Source organism: Heterodontus francisci, chromosome 10 (genome assembly GCF_036365525.1).
Source record: "Heterodontus francisci isolate sHetFra1 chromosome 10, sHetFra1.hap1, whole genome shotgun sequence".
NCBI classification, from domain to species: Eukaryota; Metazoa; Chordata; class Chondrichthyes; order Heterodontiformes; family Heterodontidae; genus Heterodontus; species Heterodontus francisci.
In genome coordinates this window covers 16,631,307-16,658,401 of record NC_090380.1, presented here as the reverse complement: position 1 = coordinate 16,658,401, position 27,095 = coordinate 16,631,307, and the positions used below count along the sequence as shown (strand labels likewise).

Sequence of the window (27,095 nt, the reverse complement as noted above, 5' to 3'; positions counted from 1 at the left end):
TCACAATGAGCACCAAATAAGACCAGTGAAAAAAATTAGTTAAAATTAAAGATGCTATATCTCAGTGTACAAAGCATTTATAACAAGATAACTGAATGAAAAATAAATGGTTTGGACCAATAGCCATTACTGAGACATGGTTATAGGGTGACCAAGGTTAGACAAATATTGCAAGGTAATTGACTTTTAGAAAAGATGAGAAAAAGGTGGTGGTTGTGGCAGTAGGTTGGAGTGGGGCTGTCAGAGAGATACAGCACCAAAACAGGCCCTTCAGCCCACCAAGTCTGTGCCAACCATCAACCACCCATTTATACTAATCCTACATTAATCCCATATTCCCTACCACATCTCCACCTTCCCTCAATTCTCCTACCACCTACCTACACTAGGGGCAATTTACAATGGCCAATTTACCTATCAACCTGCAAGTCTTTGGCTGTGGGTGGAAACCGGAGCACCAAGGGGAAACCCACACGGTCAAAGGGAGAACTTGCAAACTCTGCACAGGCAGTACCCAGAATCGAACCCGGGTTGCTAGAGCTGAGAGGCTGCGGTGCTAACCACTACACCACTGTGCCACCCCGTGTGGGTAACAAGCCCAGATAGCAAGAGATAAGGACAGCAGGGAGAAAGGATCTTAGCCCCAAAAATCATTGCACGTGGAGCCAAGAAATAACAGCAGAAAATACTGGTTGGAGTAGTTTATAAGCCTCTTAAAAAGAATCACAGTATTGGACAGTCTGTCTAGAAGTTAAAGTAGCATAAAACAGGGGCAATGCAGTAATTATGGGGTATTTAATCTTAGATTGGGCAAGACAAATTGGCAAAAGTAGCTTGGGGGAAATCTTAGAGTAAAGGATCCTCTGGGAAAGAGGGATCCTAATATAACATGATTTGAAATTCTGAGTGTGATGTGAAGTCCAAAACTAAAATCTTAAAATTTAGACAGAGTTAATTATAGAGAGATACGAGTGGCAAACTGAGGTGGATTGGGAATTAGATTAAAAGATATGACGGTAGATAAACAATGGCAAACATTTTAAAAAATTTGTAATTCTCAATGAATACATATTTCTTTAAGGAACAGAAATTCCACTGGAAAAGTGATACAGCAATGGCTAAAGAGAGGTTAGGGATAGTATTAGATTAAAGGGGCCTTACTAATGTTGCCAAAGAGTAGTAGGATTGGGAGATTTTTTTTCTTTATAAATACAGCAAAATGATGACCAAGACATTTATAAAAGACAAGTGAAAATAGAATACGAGTTCCTTGCAAGAGCTTCTGACAAGTATGCAAACAGGAAAATAGTAAAAGTAAACACTGTCCCTTAGAGACAGACAGGAGAAATGAGAAATAAAGAAATTTCAGAGATATTAAACAAATATTTTGTATCTGTCTTTATAGAAGATGACAAATTATATACCAGAAATTGTAGGGAACCAAGGGTCTAATGAGTGAGGAAATTAAAGTAATAATTAAACAAAAAGTACTAGAGAAATTAATGGGGTTGAAAGCTGACAAATCCCTTAGATTTAAAAAAAAAAAGAGGTGCCTAGAGACAATAGATTCAGCAATTTAGATTTCTTGATTTTGATCTTGCAGAATTTGCTAGATTCAAGAATGGTTCCCATGGATTGGAAGGTGGAAATGTAACCCTGCTGTTCAAGAAAAAACAAAAAGTTACCAGCCAGTTAATATGAGTGTCATCAGGAAAACACTGGAAATCGATTAAGGAAATGATAACAGGGAACTTGAAAAAAAAATTACACAGACACCACAAATTTATGAAAGGGGAAATCATGTTTGACCAATTAGTTATTTTGTGTGTGTAATTAGCAGGGCAGATAAGGGGAAAACCACTGGATGTAGTAGATTTGGATTTCCAGAAGGCCTTCAGATGTCTCAAGATTAGGACTCAGAATTGGGGTAATATATTAGCATGGATTGCAGATTGATTAATGGACAGAAAGCAGAATCGGAATAAATCATTTTTGGGAGAGCAAAATTGCAATATTTGCCTTTATTGCAAGGGGGTTAGAGTATTTAAAGAGTAAATAAGTCTTTCTACAATTATATAGAGTCTACACCTGGATTATGTAGTTTTGGTCTCCTTACCCAAAGAAGGATATGCTTACCCCAGAAGGGGGTGCAATGAAAGTTCACCAAATTGATTCTTGGGATGAGGGGGCTACACTGTGAGGAGGGATTGAGCAGAATTGTCAATGTTCTTTGGAGTTTAGAAGAAACACACAAGATCTCAAGTAGCCTCGACAGGGTAGACCCTGGTAGGAGAGTCTAAAACAAGGGGTCAGAGTCTCAGGATAAAGGAGTCAGCCATTTAAGACTGAGATGAAAAGAATTTCTTCATTCAGGGCTGCAAATCTTTGGAATTCTCTACCCCAGAGGGCTCATTTGTTGAGTATATTCAAGGCGGAGATCAATAAATTTTTGGGTACTAATGGAATCAAGGGATATGGGGATAAGGGGATAAGCAGGCAAGTGGAGTTAATGTAGATGATCAGCCATGATCTTCTTGAATGGCAGAGTAGGCTCAAGGGGCTATATGGTCTACTCCTGCTATTTCTTAGATTATCCAGGACAAAGTTAAAGGAAACACAGAGGTAGAAGTAGGCAAAGAGTACATAAATAATTACGTATAACAACTGCTACACTAACCATATAGTGACTAAGTTCCTTCTCTTATACTCTCGCTAATGGCAGTAGCAGCAGAGTCCTCAGAGATCAACAATGCTAAGAGTGCTTTGCTATCCAAATTCAGTTGGCTGACCTCAATTTTCCCTGGACCTGATGGCTTAGTGTTTGTAGCTGTCCGAGAATCGGGCAAAATGCTGTCTCGAGGAAAGAGCGTTTGTGCCTGCAACAGCACTGACATCACTGTTTAGAGTGCTGCCTTTGATGGTTTCCCTGCCTCCAAGACAGCCTCGTAAAGTAAATGGGGTGCAGTAATTTAACACAGGAGGAGGTTCATAGAAACTAGAGTGTTCAGTTAGGCTCAACTGTTGATACTGCATCATGTTCAGGTTGCAGGAGCTTTGATTTCACCCTGCTTCAAATGTATTGGGATAAGAGGGGAAACTGGAGAGATTTCAGCAATGAAATAAAAGTTAATTCCTGTTCAAGGACCTGTGATTTGAGACATAGGGAATGGATACATTTGCACAGGTCAACTAAAACAAAAAAGTGTCAATATTCAGAACTTATCAAATTTAAATAGATTACTATCAAAAGATTTAGTCAGTAAGCTCCAGATAGAGAAATCTGAAGTTCTGGATATTTCCCAACCTTTCCCCATCAGCAGGTTGGACTAAATTCAATGATTTATGGAGAAACAGAACAGTCCATATATGAACAACCAGTTTAAACACAATTCTGTTTTGGCACCACAAAAACAGACAGCTGATTTTAATGATTAAATCCCAACAAGAGCGTCCAAGCTTTTTGTCTGTGTACCATATAGGTGCATTGGAGCCTCAAATGGGTCATGCAAGTTTAAATGTTGTACATTCCCATTAAAAATCACATCCATCTCAAGTTGCTAATTCCAACAACTATTGCTGGTCTAATGTTAGGATCTATCCACCAAGACACAACAGTGGCAAGAGCAGCCCTTACCAAACATCCCAGAAAATCCAAACAGAACACCAAACAAAAGTAATCCAGAGGACTGAGTTGACTGGGCTTCATGAGGACTGGGTTGCTAGAAGTCAGGGGCTGCAGTTTAAACACCCTCATCCTACCCAATTATATTAAATATCTAAGGCAGTACAGCTAAAGTGTCAGTAAGAGGTCAGAAATCACAAGAGAACTGAGTCACATTGATTTGTTTCAACTTGAGCGGGTGGCTTGAGTGTTAAAATTCCCAACTTAAAGTTCATCATCTGGGTCATGAGCAAACTGGAACTTAAAAGTAAGAAGTTCTGAGAGTATGGTAGCACACAGAGGGCATTTTAAAAGCATCTTGAAGAGATATATCTTAAGACACAATAATGTTTGCCTTGGAACACCACCTCCATTCTCCATCCATACACAACTGAAAGAATCCATAGATGGTCCTGCTCGGTGCTAATTTAGCTGGTTTCAGCTAGCACGGCAGTGGGGGTGTGCACTACAATTCATCACTAGTACATGCGAGATTGTGTAACTAGCTCAGAGTTAGGCTCAGGCTGACTGTCAGGGTTGAATAGCTTGTTGACATGCATTGAACAAACAAGCACTTGGACACAGTACCAGATGATACCCAGTACCTATGGAACCAGTTCCAACAAACTAATGACTTCAAGAAATAAAACTACTCCTTGATGTGGAAATAATTCTCACTTAAACCAAATGAATGCTATTGCTAGCCTTATATAGCAAAGTTGCAAAAATGGTTAAACTTCCTCAATTATACAATGTCTTTTTCGTCACTCAAGGATGATGCCTGGTTCTAGCACTACTTCCTGCTGTGATTGTTCTACTTGTATCAGTTATAGGTACTGATCAGATCATAGGAAGGCAGCCAGAAAAAGCAGGGATCTTCCTGAGGTAAGTACACTCCATCTCACAGCATTGTAGGCCCAGTAAAATCTAGGCCTGTTAGTCAGAGTAAGCCTATTTCAATAAACATAGGGAATCACTCCAAGCTTTTACATTCCATTAAGAAATGAATGCAGTCTCTACATTAGACAACAGGTCCCAACACAACCATGAGTAAAAAGCAAAGAGAGATCCCACACTCCCAGACAAAAATAGCTACATTGGTGATATTGCAACAACTTAATGTCACTCCAGTTAGTTAAGAAAAGTCTTAAATAGAAATAATGGGAAAGAGACAGCATAAAAAATCCTGAGCTATTTTTCCATTCAACAATGCTTAGGCCAAGATGCTCAAAGTAAACATATGCAAAGAACAAATACCTGATAATATTGACGTACACGGCAACTGGGGCAGAGAAGATGAAGTGTTCAGATTGAATCCTGAAGCAGATACATTCTTTACCTTAGACACAGCCAATAGATTACTCTCCCTTGCCAGCTGTGTTAGAAATACAGAAAACAGGTTAAGACTGCCACAGTACCAATTATCCAATCAAAGTTATATCAGTAAAAAACACAATGAGGTCTGAACTGGGGAAGCAGAATCTCAGCCTATCTGAACTTAAGATAGTCATTGTGTGGAAATGAAACAATCTGATTGGCATAAAAGAAGGTGGAGGGAGGCATTCATCAACCATTTAATGTGGACTAATTCTCCTGAAAGAAACAGGCTTGAGTTTTTAAAGGGACACTGTCTATCTGGAAAAATGTTTGCTAAATATCCTTTCTTTGTTTGCCAACAAATCCCAGATTACTGGGATGTGTTTCTTCCAATCACTTGGGTACAACATCTTGGGGAACCTTCTAGTTCTTCTCATCCCAAAGTAACGGATCTGCCCAAAAAACTTTTAAATGAAAATAGTGCCCCTTTAAGACAATCCAGAAGGGACAATTTTAAGTGATTTCCCCCTCTCCAATTTATTATTCTAACATGGATCCTTTATTGAACACTCCATTTCACAAACTGGTTTTATATAATTCTTTACCCATTATCCTCTTTCTGTAAAGTTCTGACTAAACCATTTACAATGTTAAACTTCAGTCTCATCATGGATAGAAACTAAGGGTAATGTCAGATGTCAAATTTATTATATTGCAATCACACCAAGACCCAATGTAATCAGCCAAGTTCAGCAATGGAGTACAAATAAATATGACATTGTATTGCTTCCTTGTGTACAATCTCATTCTGACAAAATAATTCCAAGCTTCCCCCAAAAATCAAGGCCAAAGCCTTGTCTTTAAAGCAAGACTATGGAACAAATTCTCCTCCTTTCCCCCATTTAGACCCAACTCTGTTTTTCTTTTCTTACTCTTTCGTCCCCACTCAACAGACTCAGGAGAAGCCAGGCTTGCTGCATTGAGGCGTTCTCAGTTAGCAATATTGCAACCCATCTTTACCCTAGTCACAGGGGAAACAGCAAAATGCAGACACTTAAGACCAATTGTTGCCATCCTGCAGGCTGACAGGACAAGCTTTCATCACCAGTGGAATGTCTCCGGTAGGAATGAGCCTTTGTTTTGACATCTGGCTTACATGTCCATCAGGCAAGTGTACATGACTGGCATCAGATATCATGACCTCCATGGTATCGCTCTTCCAGTCTGGCACTAGCCATGTGGTGGCAGAAAACAGAAATAATATCAGCAGAGTCAAACGTCTATTGACTTTCCTGGGCGCCTACACATTTCCTGATCACTGGATTGTATGATCTTTAACCCTCGGGCTCAGTCCAACAGACAGATATGCAATTGCAACCTTCCAATTGACTGCTGTTGTGGAACCTGAGGTGGATGAAATAACAGCAGCTGTCTCGAGTATTTTAAAATTAATTCTTCACAAGTGGCTTTGTGATATAAACAAGGTATAAAAACTCGAAGGGGAACAGTACTTAACTAAAATGTCAACCAAATTGTGAAGGGAGTTGTATTTGCTCAGACTGGAAACTTTTGCTGACTTCAAGAGCAGACAGGAAGCTTGGCATAGGTGATTGGCAGTAACAGCACTTGAAAAATAAACAGGAGCAATCAGTACCCTTCTCAGTTAGAAGGCTGAGCTGAGTAAAGACAAGTTAAAGCTTTGTGAGTGACGGGTTTCTGTACAAATCTGAACCTAATCTTTCTCAAAGAGATGCACTGCTTTTCTTCAAATAGTGCCAGGTGATCTATCCATTTGAACAAGCAGACCTTGGTTTAACATTGCATACAAATGACAGCAGTGCTGACCATGCAGCACTGAAGTGTCAGCCTAGATTGCGTACTCAAATCTTAGCGTGAGCCTTGACTCTGCAACTTTTTGATACAGAGTGTTACCAACTTAGCCAAGTTGGCACTTACACCAAGATATATTTTGACCAATTAGTTTACATCAGGGGTTTGGTGACTATACAGTACAAAGCCACTGATTTGTGATTTTCATGATAAAATGAACAGAACCCCAGAATGGTAAAATCCCATAACTCTGTACTAAAAACGGAATTTGGCTTCTTCAATTGCCACAAACCAATGGGTCTAATTTATCAGCAGAGAAAACCGTAGACCAGTATCATCAAAACAAGGCTACAATTCTTTGACTGCCCTGTAATGAAAATGGAGTTTAACTTATCCATAAAACAGAAACAAAACAGGAGTGAAACTCGTGCCCTCTGTCCAGACTGGTACTCATGCTGTCATAGTGTGATCATACCAGAATGTTTCATGTCTATGTGCATGCTGCAGATTCTCCTGCCTGTGTTCTGATGAAGTGCTCAAGAGCTTCCTAACGCTAAGCTCACACTAGATGCTTTTTTTTTAAGAAATAAAAACAAGAAATGCTGGAAATACTCAGCAGGTCTGACAGCATCTGTGGAGAGAGAAGCAGTGTCAACGCCTCAGGTCAGTGACCCTTCATCAGAACTAGCAAATATTAGAAATGTAAAAGGTTTTGGGCAAGTAAAGTGGGGATGGGGGCAAGAGATAACAACCTTTTTTTTAGCCTTTCCACAGTCATTTCCTGAACTTGCTACTCACTCCCACAAACAAAACCCTAGTCCTTGAAAGAAAGAAAATAAAACAAATAACATAAAAAAATTAAATGCACAACATGAAATATGTAGATTATGATTTGTGATCAAATGTAAGGTTCATATTACATGGAATTACATAGAATTTATAGCAGGGGAAGAAGACCATCTAGTCTGTGCTGTATGTTGTTGCTGTAGTAGTAGTGTGGCTAGGGTATTATTGCTAAAAACTTGCAGTCTGAATAAGGTCAACTAATAACTCTTTTATTATTTATACATCTCCTCTCCCCAAGCCTCTCTAGCTAGCATCCTTTGTGCTGTTATTCTCTGCTTCCCAAAGCCCATTACCATGTGACTATTACATCGCCCCCCCCCCCCCCACTACAGTGGGAGGGGTTGCCCTCACTGTCTCCAACATTAACCCTTTAAGATCCTTATACAGCATCTCCCCCCAAGTCTTTATCCATACATTTTCTTTAACATAAAGACATTCTTGACTTTACCTACTAACCTTTCTCCCCTCAAGTCTCTGACTTCACAGATTTAATCTGTTAGGAGGTTTTACGACTCTCCCTGATCTTGTTCTAGTCTGACTGGGATGATCAGTAGTCTTCCTGGTAAGTCTGGGTCACTGACTTGGTTGATTTTTACTAAGGATTATAGTCTCCTGTTTGTTCTGGGTTTCTTCATCATCATCTGGGTCTTCCAAATAAATGATTGTTGCTTCTGGGGAATAAGGATAATATTTCTGCTATTTCTATATACATACCACATATGATCTCTGGTAGTTTCCGTCTCTGTGGATTACAGTACCTTCCCTTCCTAGGTCTTATATTCATACTCTTTGGCCTTCATTCAGTTTTGGTAAGTCTATGGCACGAAATCTTTTGTTGTAATTTTGAGTTTGTTGCTTTCTATAAGAGTTTTCCCAGTCTCTTACTCTCCCATAGTCCCGAACATCCAATCCAGAGCAATCTTTTCAGGCAACACTGGAAGTTGTGTTCTTATCATCCTGCCCATCGGTAACTCTGCAGATGATAGTCCACACTTCAACAGTGTAGATCGATAAATTAGAAATGAGGTTGGAAGATCTTTATTCCTCTTCAATAAGGACTTTATGGTTCTTACACCTCTTTTCATTTCACCATTCGACTGTGGATAATCTGGTGAACTTGTGAGATGTTGAAATCCCGTTCTTGTCTCAAAATGCGTGAAATATTCATTTGCAAACCGGTCCGTTGTTTGACAGTACTTTGTCAGGGATATCATGTGTCACAAGGATGTCTTGTAGAACTCTTATAACTGCTTCTGTTGTTGCTGAATATAACTTTCTCACTTCCCTCCACCTTAAGAAATAATAATGATGATTATGTAGGTCTTTCCGTTGAAAACATGAATAAATCCATACCTGGACGGTGCCAAGGTCTGGTTGGAAATTGAGTAATTATCAGAAGTTCTCGTTGTTCTGGTCTTTGTATTGCACAGATCTGGCAGTTCTGGATCACTTTTTCAATGTCTTTGGATCTTCCTGGCCACCACACTGATGATTGTGCCCTTGCTCTGCAGTTCATTATTCCCATGTGGCCTTGAAGTAGACGTTCCAAGATATCTGATCTAAGTGAACTGGGAATGATTAGTCTGTCATTATAAACCAGCAAACCGTCGATGATTGTGAAGTATTTTCTATATTCATCGTAAGTTTTCATTGTCTTCCCACCAGGATGTTCTTGTAGCCACCCTTATGTGCAATACTGCCTTACCTGTAGCTGTTTGACTTCATCAAACTTCTTGATCCGGTGCAGTTCTAAGCACGCTTTTCTGCTTAACAGGGAAAATTCTTGGTTTTGCAGGATGTATAGGGTTTTCATAATTTATCTCCCTCTATATTGGAGAGTTGCTTGACGTTTACCTTTCCCTTTCAGTTGGGTCCCGCCTGGATCATGCAACTGTGCGTCCGCCGGTTGTAGGCAATGTCTCATCAACCATGTCTCTTGGTCTGACAGAACTGTGACACTAGCACTTGTGTCAAATTTGAAATTCTTTAACTGTCCATTTACATAAATGTCCGCCGTCCAAATCCTTGATCTGGGTCATTAATTTCTCCTAGGAAATCTCCTGGTTCTTTTTCTGCTGGAGGTTACATCATCATCACTTCAGTGGGAGGGGTTGCTCTCACTGTCTCCAACATTAACCCTTTCAGGTTCTTATACGACAGTCTGTACCAGAGTTTATATTTCATACGAGCTTCCTCCCACCTTACTTCATCTCACCCTATCAACATATCCTTCTATTCCTCTCTACTTCAAGGCATCTACACTGGTTGCCTCAGGTATTCCATGTGGTAATATGTTCCACATTCTCAGTACTCTCTGGGTAAAGAAGTTTCTCCTGAATTTTTGGGGGATTTATTAGTGAATATCTTATATTTATGACCCCTAGTTTTGGACTTTTTACGAGTGGAAACATCTTCTCTACATCTACCCTGTCAAACCCCTTCATCACTTTAAAGACCTCCATTAGGTCACCCCTCAGCCTTCCCTTTCCTAGGGAAGAGACCCAGTCCGTTCAGCCTTTTCTGATGGTTGTATCCTCTTCATTTTGGTATCATCATTGTGTTACAAACAGGTAGTTAATCTTTTTTTCACTAAACATATTTCTCTGTTTTTTTTAACCACCTGTTCATAAACAATATAGTGATTGAATTTTTCCCTCCCTTAAACCCTAAAAATAAATGACCACAGCAACAACACAGTTAAATCAAAGAATTAGGGTTTATTAACATACTCTTAAACTCGGGAAGGGGTTTAACTTCGCCATGCATGCTTACAAACATACAAGGAAAGATTAAAGGCATAAAAAAGCAAGCACATTTACTAAATAGAACTATAAACTAACTTGAATATCAGTTAAAACTAGTGTCCATTTAAATTATCAAGAAATCCAAAAATTGGAGATCACCGACTGGAAATGCTGAATGGGGAGAAACTGTTGGAAATATCTCTTCTCTTACAAATTTCTTCTTCTTTGCACTCTCAAAGGTAAATGGGGGTAGCTAAATTTACTGAAGTCACTTTTTGCTTAGATGGAGAGGAAGCTAGCAGAAAGCAGGTTTTCTTGCTATTTTTGCAGACTGTCTTTAATTTTCTTCGCTGTTTGCAGTCTGTCTTCTTTAATTTTCTGGCTTCTTGCAGACTGTGTCTTAGAGAGAGGTGTGCAGCTTCAGGCAGCTGTGCTAATCTGAATCAAGGCAGCTGTCATTTCTGAACAAGCTGTACCTTCAGTCGCTACAGTTTCAAATCCAGGCAGGCTGGATAGTATGGTACCTGAACAAGCTGTACCACATGATCTTCCTCCTCCATTTTACCAAGTGGAACACAGCTAAAACTTAACATGCTGTATAAAATGGCAGTTGGCAATAATACTCAAATGCACAAAACACAATTTACAGTGGGTTCTTATCTATTCATGATACTTGTAAATCTGTTTTGCACCTTCTCCAGTGCCTCTATATACTTTTTGTAATATGGAGATCAGATCATGCAAATGTGGTCTAACCAAGTTTCCCTACAAGATTAACATAAATTCCCTGCTTTTCTTTCCCCTAGAAATTTATTCCCCTGGAAATGAAACCTTGGACTTTGCTTGCATTTGTTTTATGGCTTTGTTAACCTGTGTTGCTACTTTTAATGATTTGTGCAAGTGTACCCCAAAGATTCCTTTGCTGCTCTAACCTATTTAAACTCTTATTTTCCATGTGGCCTCATTATCCTTCTTACCAAATTGCACCACCTCACACTTATCTATATGAAAATTAATCTGCCATTTATTCACTCATTCTATAAGTTTTTTTACATCTTTTATTTTGCTGCAATCTTCCCCTGCAACCCCAAACTGGTGTCATTCATCAAATTTTGAAATTGTACTTCCAATTCCTGAGCACAAATCATTCCTGTAAATGATGAACAGCAGTGTTCCCAGCGCCAATCCCTGTGGAACACCATTTCCCACCTTTTGCCAGTCTGAATAACTGCCTTTAACCCCTACCTGATGAAAGGTCACCGATCTGAAATGTTACATCTGTTTCTCTCTCCATAGATGCTGCCTGACCTGCTGAGTATTTCTGTTTTTATTTAACCCCTACCCACTGTTTTCTGCTTTGTAGTCAGCTAGGTATTCATACGCTGCATATGCCGACTCAACATGCTCTGAGCTTAGTCATGAGTCTACTATGTGTACCTTATCGAAGGCCTTTTGAAAGTCCAAGTATATTACATCTACTACATTATCCGTACTCACCAATAACCTACTCACCGATGCTCCATTTTGGTTCCACCAGAACCACTTAGCTCTGGACCTCATTACAACCTTGGTCCAAACATGGACACAAGAGTTGCATTCCAGAGATGAGGTGAGAGCGACTGCCTTGACCGAGTGTGGCACCAAAGAGGCCTAGTAAAATTGAAGTCAATGGGAATCCAGGGAGAAAACTCTTTCCTGGAGGAGTCATACCTAGCTCAATGGCAGGCAGTTGTGAATGTTGGAAGTCAATCTTCTCACCTCCAGGACATCAGTGCAGGACTTACTCAAGGTAGCACCCAAGGCCAAAACGTATTCAGCTGCATTATCAATTACTTTCCGTCCATTATAAGGTCAGAAGTTGGACAGTTTATAGATGATTGCACAGTGTTCAACTTCCTTTGCAATCCCTTAGATAATGAAGTAGTCCATGCTTGCATACAGCAAGGCCCGGACAACATTCAGTTTTAGGAGTACCTTCACCACATGAACTGCATTGAACTTGTGAACTTCTCAGGGGAACCAGGGCTGGGCAATAAATGCCAGCCTTGCCAGTGATGCTCACATCCCCAGAGTAATTTTTTTTTTAAATGCTGTATTAAAGGGTCAAATGATGAAAGAGAAAGACAACATGAAAACAAGCAGTAATTGAAAAGGGTGGGTGAACTGGAGCCCCTTAAAAAGCAGGCAGCTGATATGAAAAATATGGGTGCATTGCGCATGTTACATCACTTGTTAAGTGAGAGGTCCTACTGGTGGCATGAGGCCTCAGAAAGATCCACCCTGCATTCCCAAACATATCCCTGATCAAATAATGAGATGGTGCAACATCCAAATATTTTACCAGATGAGACCACTTGCAAGTAAGCTGCACAATGACCCTCTGCCTTTCATTCTAGCCTAGCTTCAGTTTGCAAGCATTAATCTAGTCATTAATTCTAGTGAGTACATTATTGTACCTCCAGTCCCAATCTTTGTTTCATGGATGTGGAACTGACATTTCGATAGATTGCGAAATTGCTTTCTCTTTTAATTTCCACTCAATTCCACCAAAATCATGGCACTGTGTGACTGCCGTGCTCAATGCATAACAGGACAAATCGGAGACTTGTTCTAACTGACAAGCCAAAACTGTTTGAGATTAGGCTGCTCTGAAGAGCACAGAACCTGACCAGAGTGGCCTTTCCTCAAGTTTTGCCTTAACACAAACAGGTGGACACCTCTGTTAATATAACAGATAGAAACGCTGAATATGAGCGGTACTTTTGCAAGGCTCTGACCCATCAGCGAGGCACAATGCTGGGAGCAATGGCATCCAAAGTTATCCAATATAAATTTTTATAAGCCCAACAATTTGGTTTTATCTTCACTGAATTCATCACAAAAGGATTATTCAATGTGTGATTAGCATTTGATGAAACCCAGTGTTGTAGAACAAACTAAATTGGTCTGAATGGGATCACTTTCATTCTTCTAAACATTGCACTGTTCCAAAGCAAATATATTGTTATGCTGAAAATAGTAGTGGTTTTAAGTCATTACCTTCATTGATACTCAGGGTGTGTCCTCACCTTCATACACATGTTCTGTGGAAATAGAAATAATCCACTTTTAGACAGTTGGTTGGGCAATGGAATGATTGATGAAGTTGAAATGGTCCTAAATGTGTATCAAAATCAGACAGTCATCACTAACCAGGACAAATAGAAACAATATGAAGTCATTTTCTTAACCTAATGCTCCTAACACAACATTTACACAGTAGTGGGATGGGTTAAAGCTGTTTTCAGAGGAAGGAGATGCAGTAACAGATTTGATTGCAGCTCTTCTGGCCAGCCCCCAGACAGGGGAACGGGTTTAAAAAAAAAACCCAGTTTCTCTGAAGTAGATGAAAAAGCATGAGCGTCAGTGTTTGCTGAACACAACTGCTGGAGAAACCATTAGAAGACCTCTAGTGCCAGCCGTGGCTGAGTGATAGCACTCTTGCTGTGAGTCAGAAAAGTTGAAACCTTACGCCAAAGACTGAGTATATAACATAAAAGCAAAATACTGTGGATGCTGGAAATCAGCAGGTCTGGCAGCATCTGTGGAGAGAGAAGCAGAGTTAACATTTCAGTCAGTGACCCTTCTTCAGAACCGGCAAATATTAGAAATGTAAAAGGTTATAAGCAAGTAAAGCGGGGGTGGGGCAAGAGATAACAAAGGAGAAGGTGTAGATAGGACAAGGTCACAGAATAGCTGAGTATATAACCTAAGCTGACACTGCAGTGCAGTACTGAGGGAGCGCTGCACTGTCAGAAGTACTGTCTTTCGGACAAGACTTTAAACAAAGATCCTGTCTGCCCTCTCAGGTGGATGCAAAAGATCCCATGGCACTATTTTGAAGAAGAACAGGGGAGTTATCCCCGGTGTCCTGGCCAATGTTTATCTCTCAATCTATATTACAAAAACACACTATCTGGTCATTATCATATCGCTGTTTGTGGGAGCTTGCTGTGCACAAATTAACTACCACGTTTCCCACATTACAACAGTGATTACATTTCAAAAGCTCTTCATTGGCTGTAAAATGTTTTGAGACGTCCTGTGGTTCTGAAAGGCACTATATAAATACATGTCTTTCTTTTTTATTATCTGTTAAGCTGTACTGATAGAACAATGTGAATTTGATCACAGCTGTTGTTCTGTATGTTCATCTTAGTGTGAATGAAACAGCTTAATGATTCAAATCAGGCCTCATCTTACCTAGTAACTCAGTGCTCCTTTCGAGAGATTGAAGCAGCATTTGTATGAAAGTTACAATTATCCAGTCCGGATCACAAGCAGTTTGTTATTCTGTCTTGGGTTACGCTATGAATAGATACGGGGCTCTGAGTCAACTCCAATGAAAGTAAGATGTTCAGAGCACTTATGGAGTGAACCCAAGAAGCAAATTTGTCGTGACCAACATGGACAATATCTGGCCTATAAGCCTTAAAAATCAGTCTCATGAGGACAGATAACTCAAGTTCTGTTTACATTTCTATGCCTTACTACTCCTGTTGGAATTTATTGGGGGCTAACTTGGATAGCCTCTGAAAACAGGCTTAATTAACCCACACCCATTGATTTCAATGCAGGCAGCATGCCAATTTCATGCTGCCTGCTTACACTTGCATTTCAGCTCCTCGCGAGATGGAAAACTGGCAGACTTTTCCCAAACTACTGGAACAAACTGAGTTGGGGTGGTTTGTTCTTCTTGGCAAGTTTTCTCCAACTGTGTTTTCAAACATTGTCCATATCCCAATGCACTGTCCAAAGCGAAACCATAAACAATGTCACAAAAGACAAGCCTGCTGACCCCTATAAATCCTGACCTGTCACTTCTCCACAAACATCTTTCCCCAAGTCAAAAGCAACCCCTGCTGTGTAATTATCTGCACTCAGGTACTTTCCAGTAATTGTCTGTTTTCAAAAACCTTCTGGTAGCCTACCTTAAAAAAAAGCACACAGTTCTAGCATTCTATGGAATCTTTTCAGTTTTGAAACACAATCTTTAAAATGTACGAAAGAAAATGGAAGCACTTATAACAATGATCTCTGTGTCCAGCCAGCGCTAAGTGCACTGCTGTTTGGTTGGATGCATCAGCAGGGAGTCAATATCATGAGTGGCTGCCACCACTGAAAGTAAGCCTGCATTGTTTAAAGCTAACCTGCACTCCTTAAAGGGGAGGTGCATTATGGCTAGACCAGGTACTGGGAGTTGTGGTCGAAAAGAATCTGACCAGGGAAACAACGAAGCATGGCACAAGAAGGGAGAGAGTGGGCTCCAAAGATTTCCAATGCTGCACTGGAGGTCCTGGTGGAGAAAGTGGAAAGGAGGCGAGATGTCCTGTATCTGCAGGGAGCCTGGAGGCCTTTCAGACACATTATCAAAAGGCAATGGGAACAGATAGCCATGGAAGTAAATACGAGGGTCAAGCCCTGACGACCTGGTTGCAGTGCTGCAAGAAATTCAATGACCTCATACAAGTGGTCAAGGTCAGTGAATGTATCTTCAAATGGCATATCCTACCAACTGAATCACTAGTTTCAGGCACTGCTCAAATCCCTGCACTCCAATCGCTCACCAACAATCTCTAACAATCAGGACTCATACCTAACATGCATAGCCTCACCTCACACTCACAACACTTAGCACTGCTGCAAGGCTCACACCTACATCTCACAGCTTGAACACATTGTCAGCGGCACAGTGGCGCAGTGGTTAGCACCGCAGCCTCACAGCTCCAGCGACCCGGGTCCAATTCTGGGTACTGCCTGTGTGGAGTTTGCAAGTTCTCCCTGTGTCTGCGTGGGTTTCCTCCGGGTGCTCCGGTTTCCTCCCACATGCCAAAGACTTGCAGGTTGATAGGTAAATTGGCCATTAGCAATTGCCCCTAATATAGGTAGGTGGTAGGGAAATATAGGGACAGGTGGGGATGTGGTAGGAATATGGGATTAGTGTAGGATTAGTATAAAATGGGTGGTTGATGGTCGGCACAGACTCGGTGGGCCGAAGGGCCTGTTTCAGTGCTGTATCTCTAAACTAAAACTAAAACTATTCAACATGAAAGCCACATGCATGACACTCACTGACACACTTCCCTTTCTCTTGCAGGACAAGGTGGTGCACCACTGGAGGCAACAGGAGCTAACCAGAGGGGTTAGGCATGCCTGCATGTCCTAATCCCCATTGAGGAGATGGCGCCAGCTATTATTGTAGGGCTAAGAGTATGGCCAAAGCACAAAAGGTCTGAAAATTAGTGGTCAAAGACAAAAAAGTCAGAATTTCTTTTTTCAAGGAATCATGTAATTTTGGCACTGTTAGTGATCTGTAATGAATGCAAGTGCCACTTCAAATGTATAGTTTTCCTTTGTTTACCTTTGATTAATGTCAAGACTGTGGACCAACTCATTTATATAAAATCACCAAAGTGACCTCAGCATTCCAACATTTCAGCATTGAATACAGTTAGTCGGCACAATTTTAGCTGGTTAAACTCCAGCAGTACCCCTGCATGTACTCAAGCAATCCTAAAAGCTTAGTTAAGAAGAATATTGCTCCACAGAGAGTGCCTTATTAGGCAGAAACCATGAGGTACATGTAGATTATGCATTAGTTTGAACGGGAGACTCAAACATGGTGATGGATTGCCATGTGCCAAAGACAGGCGATTCCATCCAGAAAAATGTCACAAAAGTGGTAAACCTACTTTAGGTACACAGACAATAGTCATCCACCAAACCTCAATTGCACCAAAAACTGTCTCAATAGAAATCAAAAGGAGGCACTGGAATATTATAGGTCGGGTTGTTTCAAGTTAAGGAAAGCTCCCAATTGAGTAAACTTCCAGATTTTAAAGCTTCTCTGCAAAACTGAGAATACTACTATAACGATTTGCAAGGTGAGTACTAATTAGGAACTGCTGCTTCCGACCTTCAGGGTAGCATTGTGGTTTTCCGGGGAGCTTTTAAAAAAAAATTGGAACTGTCCGACGGTCGGAAGCAGCAGTTCCCATTCTCAGCATCATCAGCTGCGAAACGGACAGTTGCTTTTTTTTTAAAGCCAGTCTGGTCAGATAGGAAAAAGCCAATGATGGATTTCCCACGTTAGGATTTTGGAATTCTGCCATTTGCGGAAATTTCTCATCCCTGTTATTGGGATGGTGATTGCTGAGGCTGTGGCCCACGTCCAGGCTGAAACCATTGAAGATGGCAGTATTCTCATCCTTAATTGTCCTTCTTATATCCCACTTCCCCCTCGCCCCACATTCTCTTCTGATTTACAAAATGCAGATGGTGTAAGCATGCACCTGTTACTTTACCCCCACCTCCCTTCAACACAACTCTACCATTGTGCCTTTTACCTTTCAGATACCCAAGAGCTGCAACATGCCCAGGCAGTGAAGAAACACCAAGAAGACAGTGATGATAGGTGCACAGCACCATCATTTGATTTCACACTTGCAGCCAACAGCTCAGATACTGACACTGCATACATCTTAGAGGATAGCTTAGAGACATGATCTGCATGTGGTGAGACACTGGCATGATTACACTACAGCCAGGGCAAGAGGCAAGGATAAGTCAGGTGCCAGCTTGCTGGAGGGCGAGGTCACACATGAGTTCCTCTGCAGAGGACTCCATCAAGACCTTCGATGGGGCAATGTACAAAAGAAGGCTGATGGGTATGCAGAATAAAATGCATTGGGAAGCCTGCTAGAAAGCCTGTGGTCAATGTTAAGGAGCATAGAGGCATCCAGCGCCACCTTGGCACAGGGCTTTGTGCAGAGCTTGGAGCCCTTTCCAGTATCAAACTTGTTGCCAGCTCCGTTTGCACATTTGTGGATTCAATCAAGAAGCAGCATCTGACAACTGATGTCCCAGGTTCTATTGCAGTCACCCTAAGTCTGGGTGCTGCAGCGGAATCTCAGACTGCTTTTTCTAATTCATTTCCGGGATGTGGGTGTTGCTGGCTAGACCAACATTTATTGCCCATTGCTAATTGCCCTTGAGAAGGTGGTGGTGAGCTGCCTTCTTGAACCTCTGCAGTCCATGTGGCGTAGGTACACCCGCAGAGCTGTTAGGGAGTTCCAGGATTTTGACCCAGCAACAGTGAAGGAACGGCAATATAGTTCCAAGTCAGGATGATGTGTGGTTTGGAGGGGAACGTGCCGGTGGTGGTGCTCCCATGCATCTGCTGCCCTTGTCCTTCTAGGCGGTAGAGGTCGTGGGTTTGGAAGGTGCTGTCGAAGGAGCCTTGGTGAATTGCTGCAGTGCGTCATGTAGATGGTACATATTGCTGCAACTGTGCATCAGTGGTGGAGGGAGTGAATGTTTAAGGTGGTTGATGCTGTGCCAATCAAATGGGCTGCTTTGTCCTGGACGGTGTCGAGTTTCTTGTGTGGTACTGGAGCTGGACCCATGCAGACAAGTGGAGAGTATTCCATCACACTCCTGACTTGCACCTTGTAGATGGTGGACAGGCTTTGTGGAGACAGGAAGTGAGTTATTCACCCCAGAATTTCCAGTCTTTGACTGTTCTTGTAGTCACTGTATTTATGTGGCTGGTCCAGTTCATTTCTAGTAAATGGCGACGCCCCCACAGGATGTTGATGGTGGCAGAATGGTGGTGGTAATGCCATTGAATGTAAAGGGGTGATGGTTGGACTTTCTCTGTCGGAGATGGTCATTGTTTGGCACTAGTGTGGCAGGAATGTTGCTTGCCATTTACCAGCCCAAGCCTGAATGTTGCCCAGGATTGTTGTATGCAGGCATGGACTGCTTCAGTATCTGAGGGGTTGTGAATAGAACTGGACACAATGCAACCATGCAGGCTCAGACTGCTGACATCATGGCTGTGGATTACAGTGTGAAAATTGGCTTGCAGGGTCTCAGAGCAGTCCAGTAGTCTGTCGTCCAACAGATTACTGCGTACAGAGATACCAGCCCAGGAGAGTGGCAGTGGCTCCATGGAGCACAAAGCTCAGAAGCCAACATTCCTCCTCCCACCCCTGTTACAATTCAAATAGCCAGGTGGTGAAGGATAGAACTGGAGACCAATCTTTGACTTTATAAGCTTTTATTTTCAGAGATACACTTTCCAAACATGCACCTCCAAAACCAACCACCATGGTTTCAGTCTGCTCCTTTATATAGGTGTGCAAGTGAATCACCTGTTAATGCCCACTGCCTGAATACAATTAAACATAATTTACAATTATGTACAATTGACACCTCAGCTAATCCACCAGTGCCCTTGCTGTTGCCTGTCAGGCAGCCGCCATGACAAGATGGTGCAGTCTGCAGCTGGGCTTTCTAGGCCCAGAGCTGCTTCAGGTCATCCTCCAAGGCCAAGGTTGTCACCCCCAGTGAAAGTTAATAGTGTTCCACCAGCCATGCTGCAGCCACTGGGGTAGCACTGGATAAAAGCAGCAGAACAGGTAAAAGCACGTGGAAGACAGGCACTAAGGGAGTGCACAAGGGTGATTAGTTAACTTTTGTGTACTATATGATTCATTTTATTTATAAATTTATTTTGGAATGTGTATTTTGTGATGGTTTTTATTTTGGTATTGTGATGGTCAGTGACAGAGGGAAGGTAAGATGCGGGACTGTTGGTGAATGGGAAATGGGTTGGGGGTTACAACATTCGCATTCAGATGAGTTCTGCACAGACAGCCCAGGCAGAAAGGGACCATCTAGGTTGCCTCCTCTCTCCATCTTCCTCCTCCTCCTCCTCTTCCTCCTGCTCCTCCTCCTCCTCCACATGCTGTTTCTCCTTGGCTGCTCACTGGATAGCTGGTGGCAAGGACTTGGCGAGATTGTGCAACAGACCACAACAAATCTTTACAGCCACTCTACTCTTCCGGGCAGTTGAAGCATTGTTTCAGCACATCAATGTGGCAACATTGCTTTCATTCTATGCATGCTTCAAAGATGTGTGTAGATATGCTCTGGAGACACCGGTCGCATTGTCAGTGGATAGCCCTTGTTGCCCAATAGCCACCCTTTGGTTTGCCATGGTGGCTTAAATGCGCTGGCAAAGTGGACTGCCACAGAATGAAAGCATCATGACCGCTGCCAGGATACCAACCTGTATGATTTTCTGCCTATGATTACACACCTGCTGCTCTTTGAGGGAGTAGAAACCCTTTTGGTTGCGGTGTAGGGCAAAGTTGACATGTGGACCTGCAAGGTAATGTGTGTGCAGTCAATGGCACTCTGCACCATGGGGAAGCCTGCAATACTAGTGAATATGTGTGCTTGATCTGCCTGCTTCTCTCTGGCAAAACAAAATGAAATGTAGTTAATTCTGAATAAATGCAGAGTGTCAGTGACCTCCCAACATTGGATGCCAAACTGCAAGATGTTGCTAATATGTCTACTTCCGACCAGGAAGAAGCCAGAGGCATAAATGTTCATGGCCCATGGTCACCTTCACATCTACTGGCAATGCTGTCCTCAGCCTGCTCTGAGGTTGCAGTGGTGGCTGCAGTAGGTGGCAGATTTCAGTGAGGACGCCCTTACTGAAGCACAGATGTTGTACACAAATGTCGCACACATTGTTCCTCACCGAAGTTCAGGTAGGAGAGTTGCTCCCTGAGCACCCTGGGTGGATATAGCCTCCTACTGAGAGCCCTTTCCCCCCTCCTCCTCTTCCATCTTCCAGCAGCTTGTCCTGTTCTGTGTGGCTCCTGTTCATTCTCTGTGTCATGCTGTAGTCCAAGGGAAAGGGCAACTACTGTCCCCATGTCTGGGAGCAACTGGCTTGTGCAGAAGCCTTGAAGTCAGCAAAACTCCTTGAGCACCTGCCACACCACTCCATGTAGACATTAGCAACTTGAAACACCTGTAGAAGCACCAAACACTTGAGAATCAAAGTAAAGCCAGAAGAAATCAACCAATGTTCATGTAGTTGATGATCCGTATTAAGGCCACGTGGTGAGAGGTTTGGGTGGAATATGCCTTATCCTGAAATTGTCCCAACCGCACCCACTCATGCATTCACTCGCATACATCCACACAAGAGACAGATAGAGAGGAAAAAGGGTGAGTGTTTGTAAGTGAGGTAGGTTTCAGGGGTCACGGTAAACTTGTTGAATTCTCTTGGAAGTCAAGTTCTCATTGGTTGCAGGCTTGAGGTGTTTGTAGTTTTCTCTCCTGGTTGAAAGTTCAGTTGAAGACAGTTGATCACTTCTACTTCACTGTTGCATAAGTAAAGCTGTAGAATTTACAGCAGGGCTCTTCCCTTCTGTTTTGCTGGATTTATCCCAGCCTCTTAGCTGGAAATAAGCTTCTTGGTGAGGCTTCTTTCTGAGTGACTCCCTCTCTCTCTTCATGGGAGCTACAAATCAGGTCAAAAATGGGTCACATCTTTGTCTCTATTGGGACATGTGGAGATCCCTCCCTGTTTAACCAACAATGGCCTAGGATGTGGCTGCTTCACATCTTCTTTGTTTCAGAAGAACCCATTCAATTCAAAAGTGTCTCTTGATGCGTTCAGGATGAGGATAATCCAGCTTTAGTTGCCTGCTTTGTTTCAGAAGAACCCATTCAAGTCAGGAATGTTTCAAGATAGGTGTAATTGACCCCTCCCAGCTCCAAAGGTATTCCTTTGTCCCTGTCAGACAGTTTGAATATACAAAGGCCAGGTCGCTATTTTTAGCAGCATTTTTAAAAAAGGTAAAGTTAATTTTTATAACACTTCAGTTTTAGTCTGTATTTTTTCATCGTCACACTTCTTGTACGCATAACATCCCTTTAAATAGGGCTGGTGGGGGTCCTTCTTGCTACTGAAGGTGTGTTCCACTGTGTGAGGTTAAGAAAGGGCATCAGCTGGAGCATTAGCTCCAAACTGGCACCGCTGGCATCAAATCAGGATTACACTCTAATTGACTTCATGATCAGCCTGCTTTGTACATTTCCAGTGGTCATTCACTGCACACGCACTAACCTCACCATTGTGATGTCTGGCGCAGCTCGCCCCAAAAGGGTGTGCACATACTGCAGATGACATTTTGGATGCCATATGGCACACAGACAATGAGTGCTACCGATCCAAATTTCAGGCCAACAGTTCCTTCAGCCTGTCCACAGTGAAAACATCAACATTGCCAGCAAAGCATGACTACAAGTACCTTAAATGGGGGGGATTATCTTTTTTGCAAGCTGAGTTTGTAAAGCCTTTTAATCATTTACATGACACATGATGCAGTAATGATGTAAACAGCATCAATGCATCACCTTGTGCACTGGCATTCAGATAGAAAGGATCCCTGGCGCTTCTCCCTCCCAAACCATAAAAGTCAACACCAAGCTTTCTGACAAAGGCACTCACCCTTTAAATAAAGAAATGCTGTTTTTAATTTGACTGTTAGTTATTGGAAGCATCATGAGATGAGCTGGTAAACATATTAGGTATATCACTCGATCGAGTTCTTTGGACTTTCTGACCATGTGCTGAGGAGTCTAACTACTGTTACTGAATAAAGATAAGATGCCATTGCTACACTCACCTTAGGATCCTGCATATCTTCACCATTCCGGTCTGCTGCTGCCACACACTAAAAGATCATGGCACCTCATCGTGGGGCAATGTCTAGAAGGAGGAAATAGAGCAACTGCTATGATTCAGCAAAACGGTCAGATTAGATAATGTCAACTAAATCCAAATGAAATGTGTTCAGAATTGTCACAAGGACACAAAAGAACAGGTGTGTAAGTAACCTGCCGAGATCTGTTTTGCTACAGGCATCCCATTATCTTTCATTCTACAAGATGAAAGGCCGTAATGTTTGGAAAACAGGCTGAACCTAAACTTTATTTGTAGGCCACACCTAGGCAGGTGTATTCCTGTGTATCATATTTCTAGTTCATTACCCTCAAGCCTTTAATAGATCTGCTTTTTAAAAATGTTGTTCTTGGTATGTGGGCGTCGCTGGAAAGGCTAGCGTTTATTGCCCTACACCACATGGACTGCAGCTGTTCAAGGAGGTTGGCAATTAGGAGGTAGGGCAATAAATACTGGACTTGCCAGCGATGCCCACATTCCAAAAATTAATTTTTGAAAAAGCAGATCTATTAAAGGCTCATTGATAATGCTTCTGAAATCTAAGGAAGTAAAATAGGGAAAGGAAGCACTTGGCTGGAGTGAAAGTCTTTGAATTACAAACATGAAAATGAACAATGATAGACAGGAAAAAACCCATTGGTCTATCCAGCCTGTCCCACGCATCTGCGATACCTTGTGTATCACAATATATGGACCCCACACCCCATCTGGACACCATGTAAGGTCCTGGGACACCGCTGTCATTTGTGTCAAAGTACTAATTCATCAGTCAATGGAACAGAGTAACATTCGCATGTAAATGATATAGGATTCTTGTTTGCAGCAACTGAAAGGTAGGTGGGACTGATTGCAGAAGATGCACCAGCAGGTCGATGGGGATGATCCAATTTAAATTGGGATTAATCCAGGGAGGATTAGGGCATCATCTTGCTTCATAAAAGCCTGCAAGCGGCCAACTCAAAAACACTCAGAGACTGGGAAAGGCAATCCATGAAAACAGTAGTCAAAGCTCACAGAATGGGGTGCCTTGTACCTCAGTGCCTTATCATGTTCCTGTCATGTTCCTGAATTATCTTCATACTTTGGTCTAGTTGGAGGATGAAAACTAGGATTGACACACAGCTTTGCATAAAGTGAAAGTGATAAAGGCTGCACAAGACAGCGATTGAGAAAGTGCTGCTTTTTCTGTGGTAGGAGGTAATACTAAGATTAAAACTTTACTTACAGAGCAAATGCAGGACGTTTTGCAGTGTCTTTCAGGTGAGACATTAAATCAAGGCCCTGTCTGTCCTCTCAGGTGGACGTAAAAAAACATTGCATAAAATTGTTGAGTGGAGGGAGAGGAGAAATGAGTGTTAATAGAAAGTCCTGAGAGGAATCTGTTGCATTATCAGTGAGAAACCTTTCCTTCCAATTCTGGTTTATTTCCTTCAGTCAACTCAAAAATAAGTATTATTATTTTGAGTGAAAAGGGAATCGAACAAAACTGTACCCAATTGTTTGAAGATGAACTAAGGCTTCTTTAATAATGGTATCTAGTAGGGTCTGGGGCTGCTACTTCCCAATATAGGCGTCTCACAACCACAGCCTGAGTAAACTTTCCAGGATCACTCAGGCTGGCAGACCAGAAGCCACCAGCCTTGGTGAATCCCTGCAAGCTTGACCTTGGGTGGCAGCCGCTGCAAACAACCCATGCGTCAGGAGCGGGCACCTCCAGCATGGGTCTGAGTGACAAACACAAGCAGATTGCTGTGGTCCATGCTTCCAATGAATTCTGGGCCAGTCTGTGCAGCTGCTGCTCCCTGTGCTCACTGACCTACATTGGCTTCCAGTCTGACAACGCCTTGATTTTAAAATTCTCATCCTTGTTCTCAAATCCCTCCATGGCCTCGCCCCTCCCTATCTCTGTAATCTCCTCCAGACCCACAAGCCTCCAAGATACCTGCATTCCTCCAATTGTGGCCTCTTGTGCATCCCCGAATGTAATTGCTGCACCATTGGCATCCATGCCTTCAGCTGCCTAGGCCCTGAGCTCCGGAATACACTCCCGACACCTCTCTGCCTCTCTTACCTTCTATAAAAGTCACTCCTTAAAACCTACCTGTTTGACCAAGCTTTTGGTCATCTGCCCTAATATCTCTTTATATGGCTCAGTGTCAAATTTTGCTTGATTACTCTCCTGTGTATTGCCTTGAGGCATTTGGCTACTTTAAAGGAGCTATACAAATGTAAGCTGTTGTTGTTTTTGTGCTTTAGCGAGGTGAAGGTGCCAATATCACTGAACTGGGCATGGGGAGTGGAAGAGCATTCTGCTCCAAATGCCCTTTCTGAAAAAGAAATTGTCACATTGTTGACCCTGACATTAAGGGTTGAGTATGTTCATACTCAAATCATTGATATTACTGGGATCAATAGTGGTTACAAATTACTTTCAGATGTTGGTCAAAAGATTGCAGATTTCCCTGCAAGTGATTTATAGCCATGTGGAGAGGATCAGTTCACTCTGATTGAAGCACTTTGCCTATGTAACCAAGTCTAGATTGGCCATTTCCTTTGTTCAAAAGATCAAATTAATTTTCTCGATCCATTTGGTTGTTCTCTTGAACCACAAAAATTGGTTTGTTCCAGAGCAAAGATTCAGGTGGTTGATACCAAAGTATGAAGTGTTTGTACTTTCACAAGACTGCCTGGATATTCACGACTATGTTTGTGATATCTGTTTCTCACTGTTAATTGGATATATTGATGAAGTGCTTTTGAGTTTGTTTAGGAACCTGTGTATCAAGGTGTTACCAGAAGAGATTAAAAGCAGATCGTTTGAAGCCACACAGGAGTTCTAAATAGCCCATGCCATGATTGAGGGGAGAAGCTACACAGGGAGGAGGGTTTGGGACTGGAGTCTGAGGGGGCTAGGAGGTATCGGCCTGAGGAAACAGGAGGCAGTGGTTGACTTATCACATGGGTAATTCCAGCCTTAAAAGATAAGAAAGTTCATCAGCTCCTTCAGTAAATGAAAGAACTTGCATTTATGTAGTGCCTTATCTTATCCTCAGAGTCCCAAAGCACTTCATAACTGACAGATTACTGCAATTATTGTTGTATAGGCAAACATAGCAATGAACCTGTGCACAGCAAGATCCCACAACAATAAATGAGATGAATGGCCTGTTTTAGTGGTTTGACAGCTTTATTGTGTTAATCATATTGATGTACATATATTAGTCATACTGTAGCCCAAAGACAGAAGAAAATGCAACAATATTTATATGCCAAGTTTACACTGCTGCAGCTAAATCATCTGCACAGGGTCAGATTGCCCTGGTTGCCACAACAATTATGCTCCTTGTGCCTTAGTCAGTGAATAGTTCCTGAAAGCTGCATATCCTCTTTTAAACTGACACAGAATGGTGGCACGTCTAGAGAACTGATTGCAGAAACCATGTATAACATAACGAGGAGTACTTGTTTTGTGTAACGTTTACAGAATCACCAACTTCTCTCAGTGCTCCTTCCTCATTTCACACTCCAGATACATGGGGTGAAATTTTAACTCATTCAAAACACAGCGGGTGGTAATGACCTGGAACTTGCTGCCTACAAAGGTGGTGGAAGCGGAGACAATCAAAGACTTCAAGGGGAAATTAGATGGCCACTTGAAGGAAATAGACTTGCAGGGCTATTGGGATTGAGTGGGGGAGTGGGGCTGACTGAGTATTTCCATACAGAGCCGGCATGGACTCGATGTGCCGAATGGCTTCCTTCCATGCCGTAAATTACTCCATGACAGCGTTAAAATCAGGCCTATGCTGTCTGTTCTACTACTCCCTATCCTGATTCTAATTGCTTCTCTCCCTTTCAATAGCTATCTCACATGTCTGCATTCTCCTTTGTAAATCACTCTCTGCAGGACAAGACAGTGCACAACACAGAGTCAAAGAGAAAGACCAGCTGAACCTCTCAGAGCTCGAGCAGCAGGTGGTGGGAATAGGGAGTGCTGTACTCCCTCAGCACTGGAGTGCTAGCCAAGGTTTTGTTCTCAAGTCTCTGGAGTGGATTTTAACTCACAAACTGTGACTCAGAGACGACACTGTTACCACTGGGTAAG

At 42.2% G+C, this 27,095-nt stretch overlaps 1 protein-coding gene across 3 annotated transcripts in view; it reads right to left on the bottom strand.

Moving 5' to 3' along the window:
* The window catches only part of LOC137374310 (protein associated with UVRAG as autophagy enhancer-like), a 78,235-nt gene that overhangs the window by 50,543 nt on the left and 597 nt on the right, over positions 1-27,095 (bottom strand). For all 3 annotated transcript variants that reach the window (XM_068040159.1, XM_068040160.1, XM_068040162.1), the window contains exons 2-4: positions 22,935-23,017; positions 13,438-13,481; positions 4,919-5,036 (exon numbers count right to left, since the gene is read on the bottom strand). In XM_068040159.1, coding sequence (XP_067896260.1) covers positions 4,919-5,036; positions 13,438-13,443 — 124 coding nt within the window. In that variant the 5' untranslated portion in view covers positions 13,444-13,481; positions 22,935-23,017. The remainder of the gene's footprint in view (positions 1-4,918; positions 5,037-13,437; positions 13,482-22,934; positions 23,018-27,095) is intronic.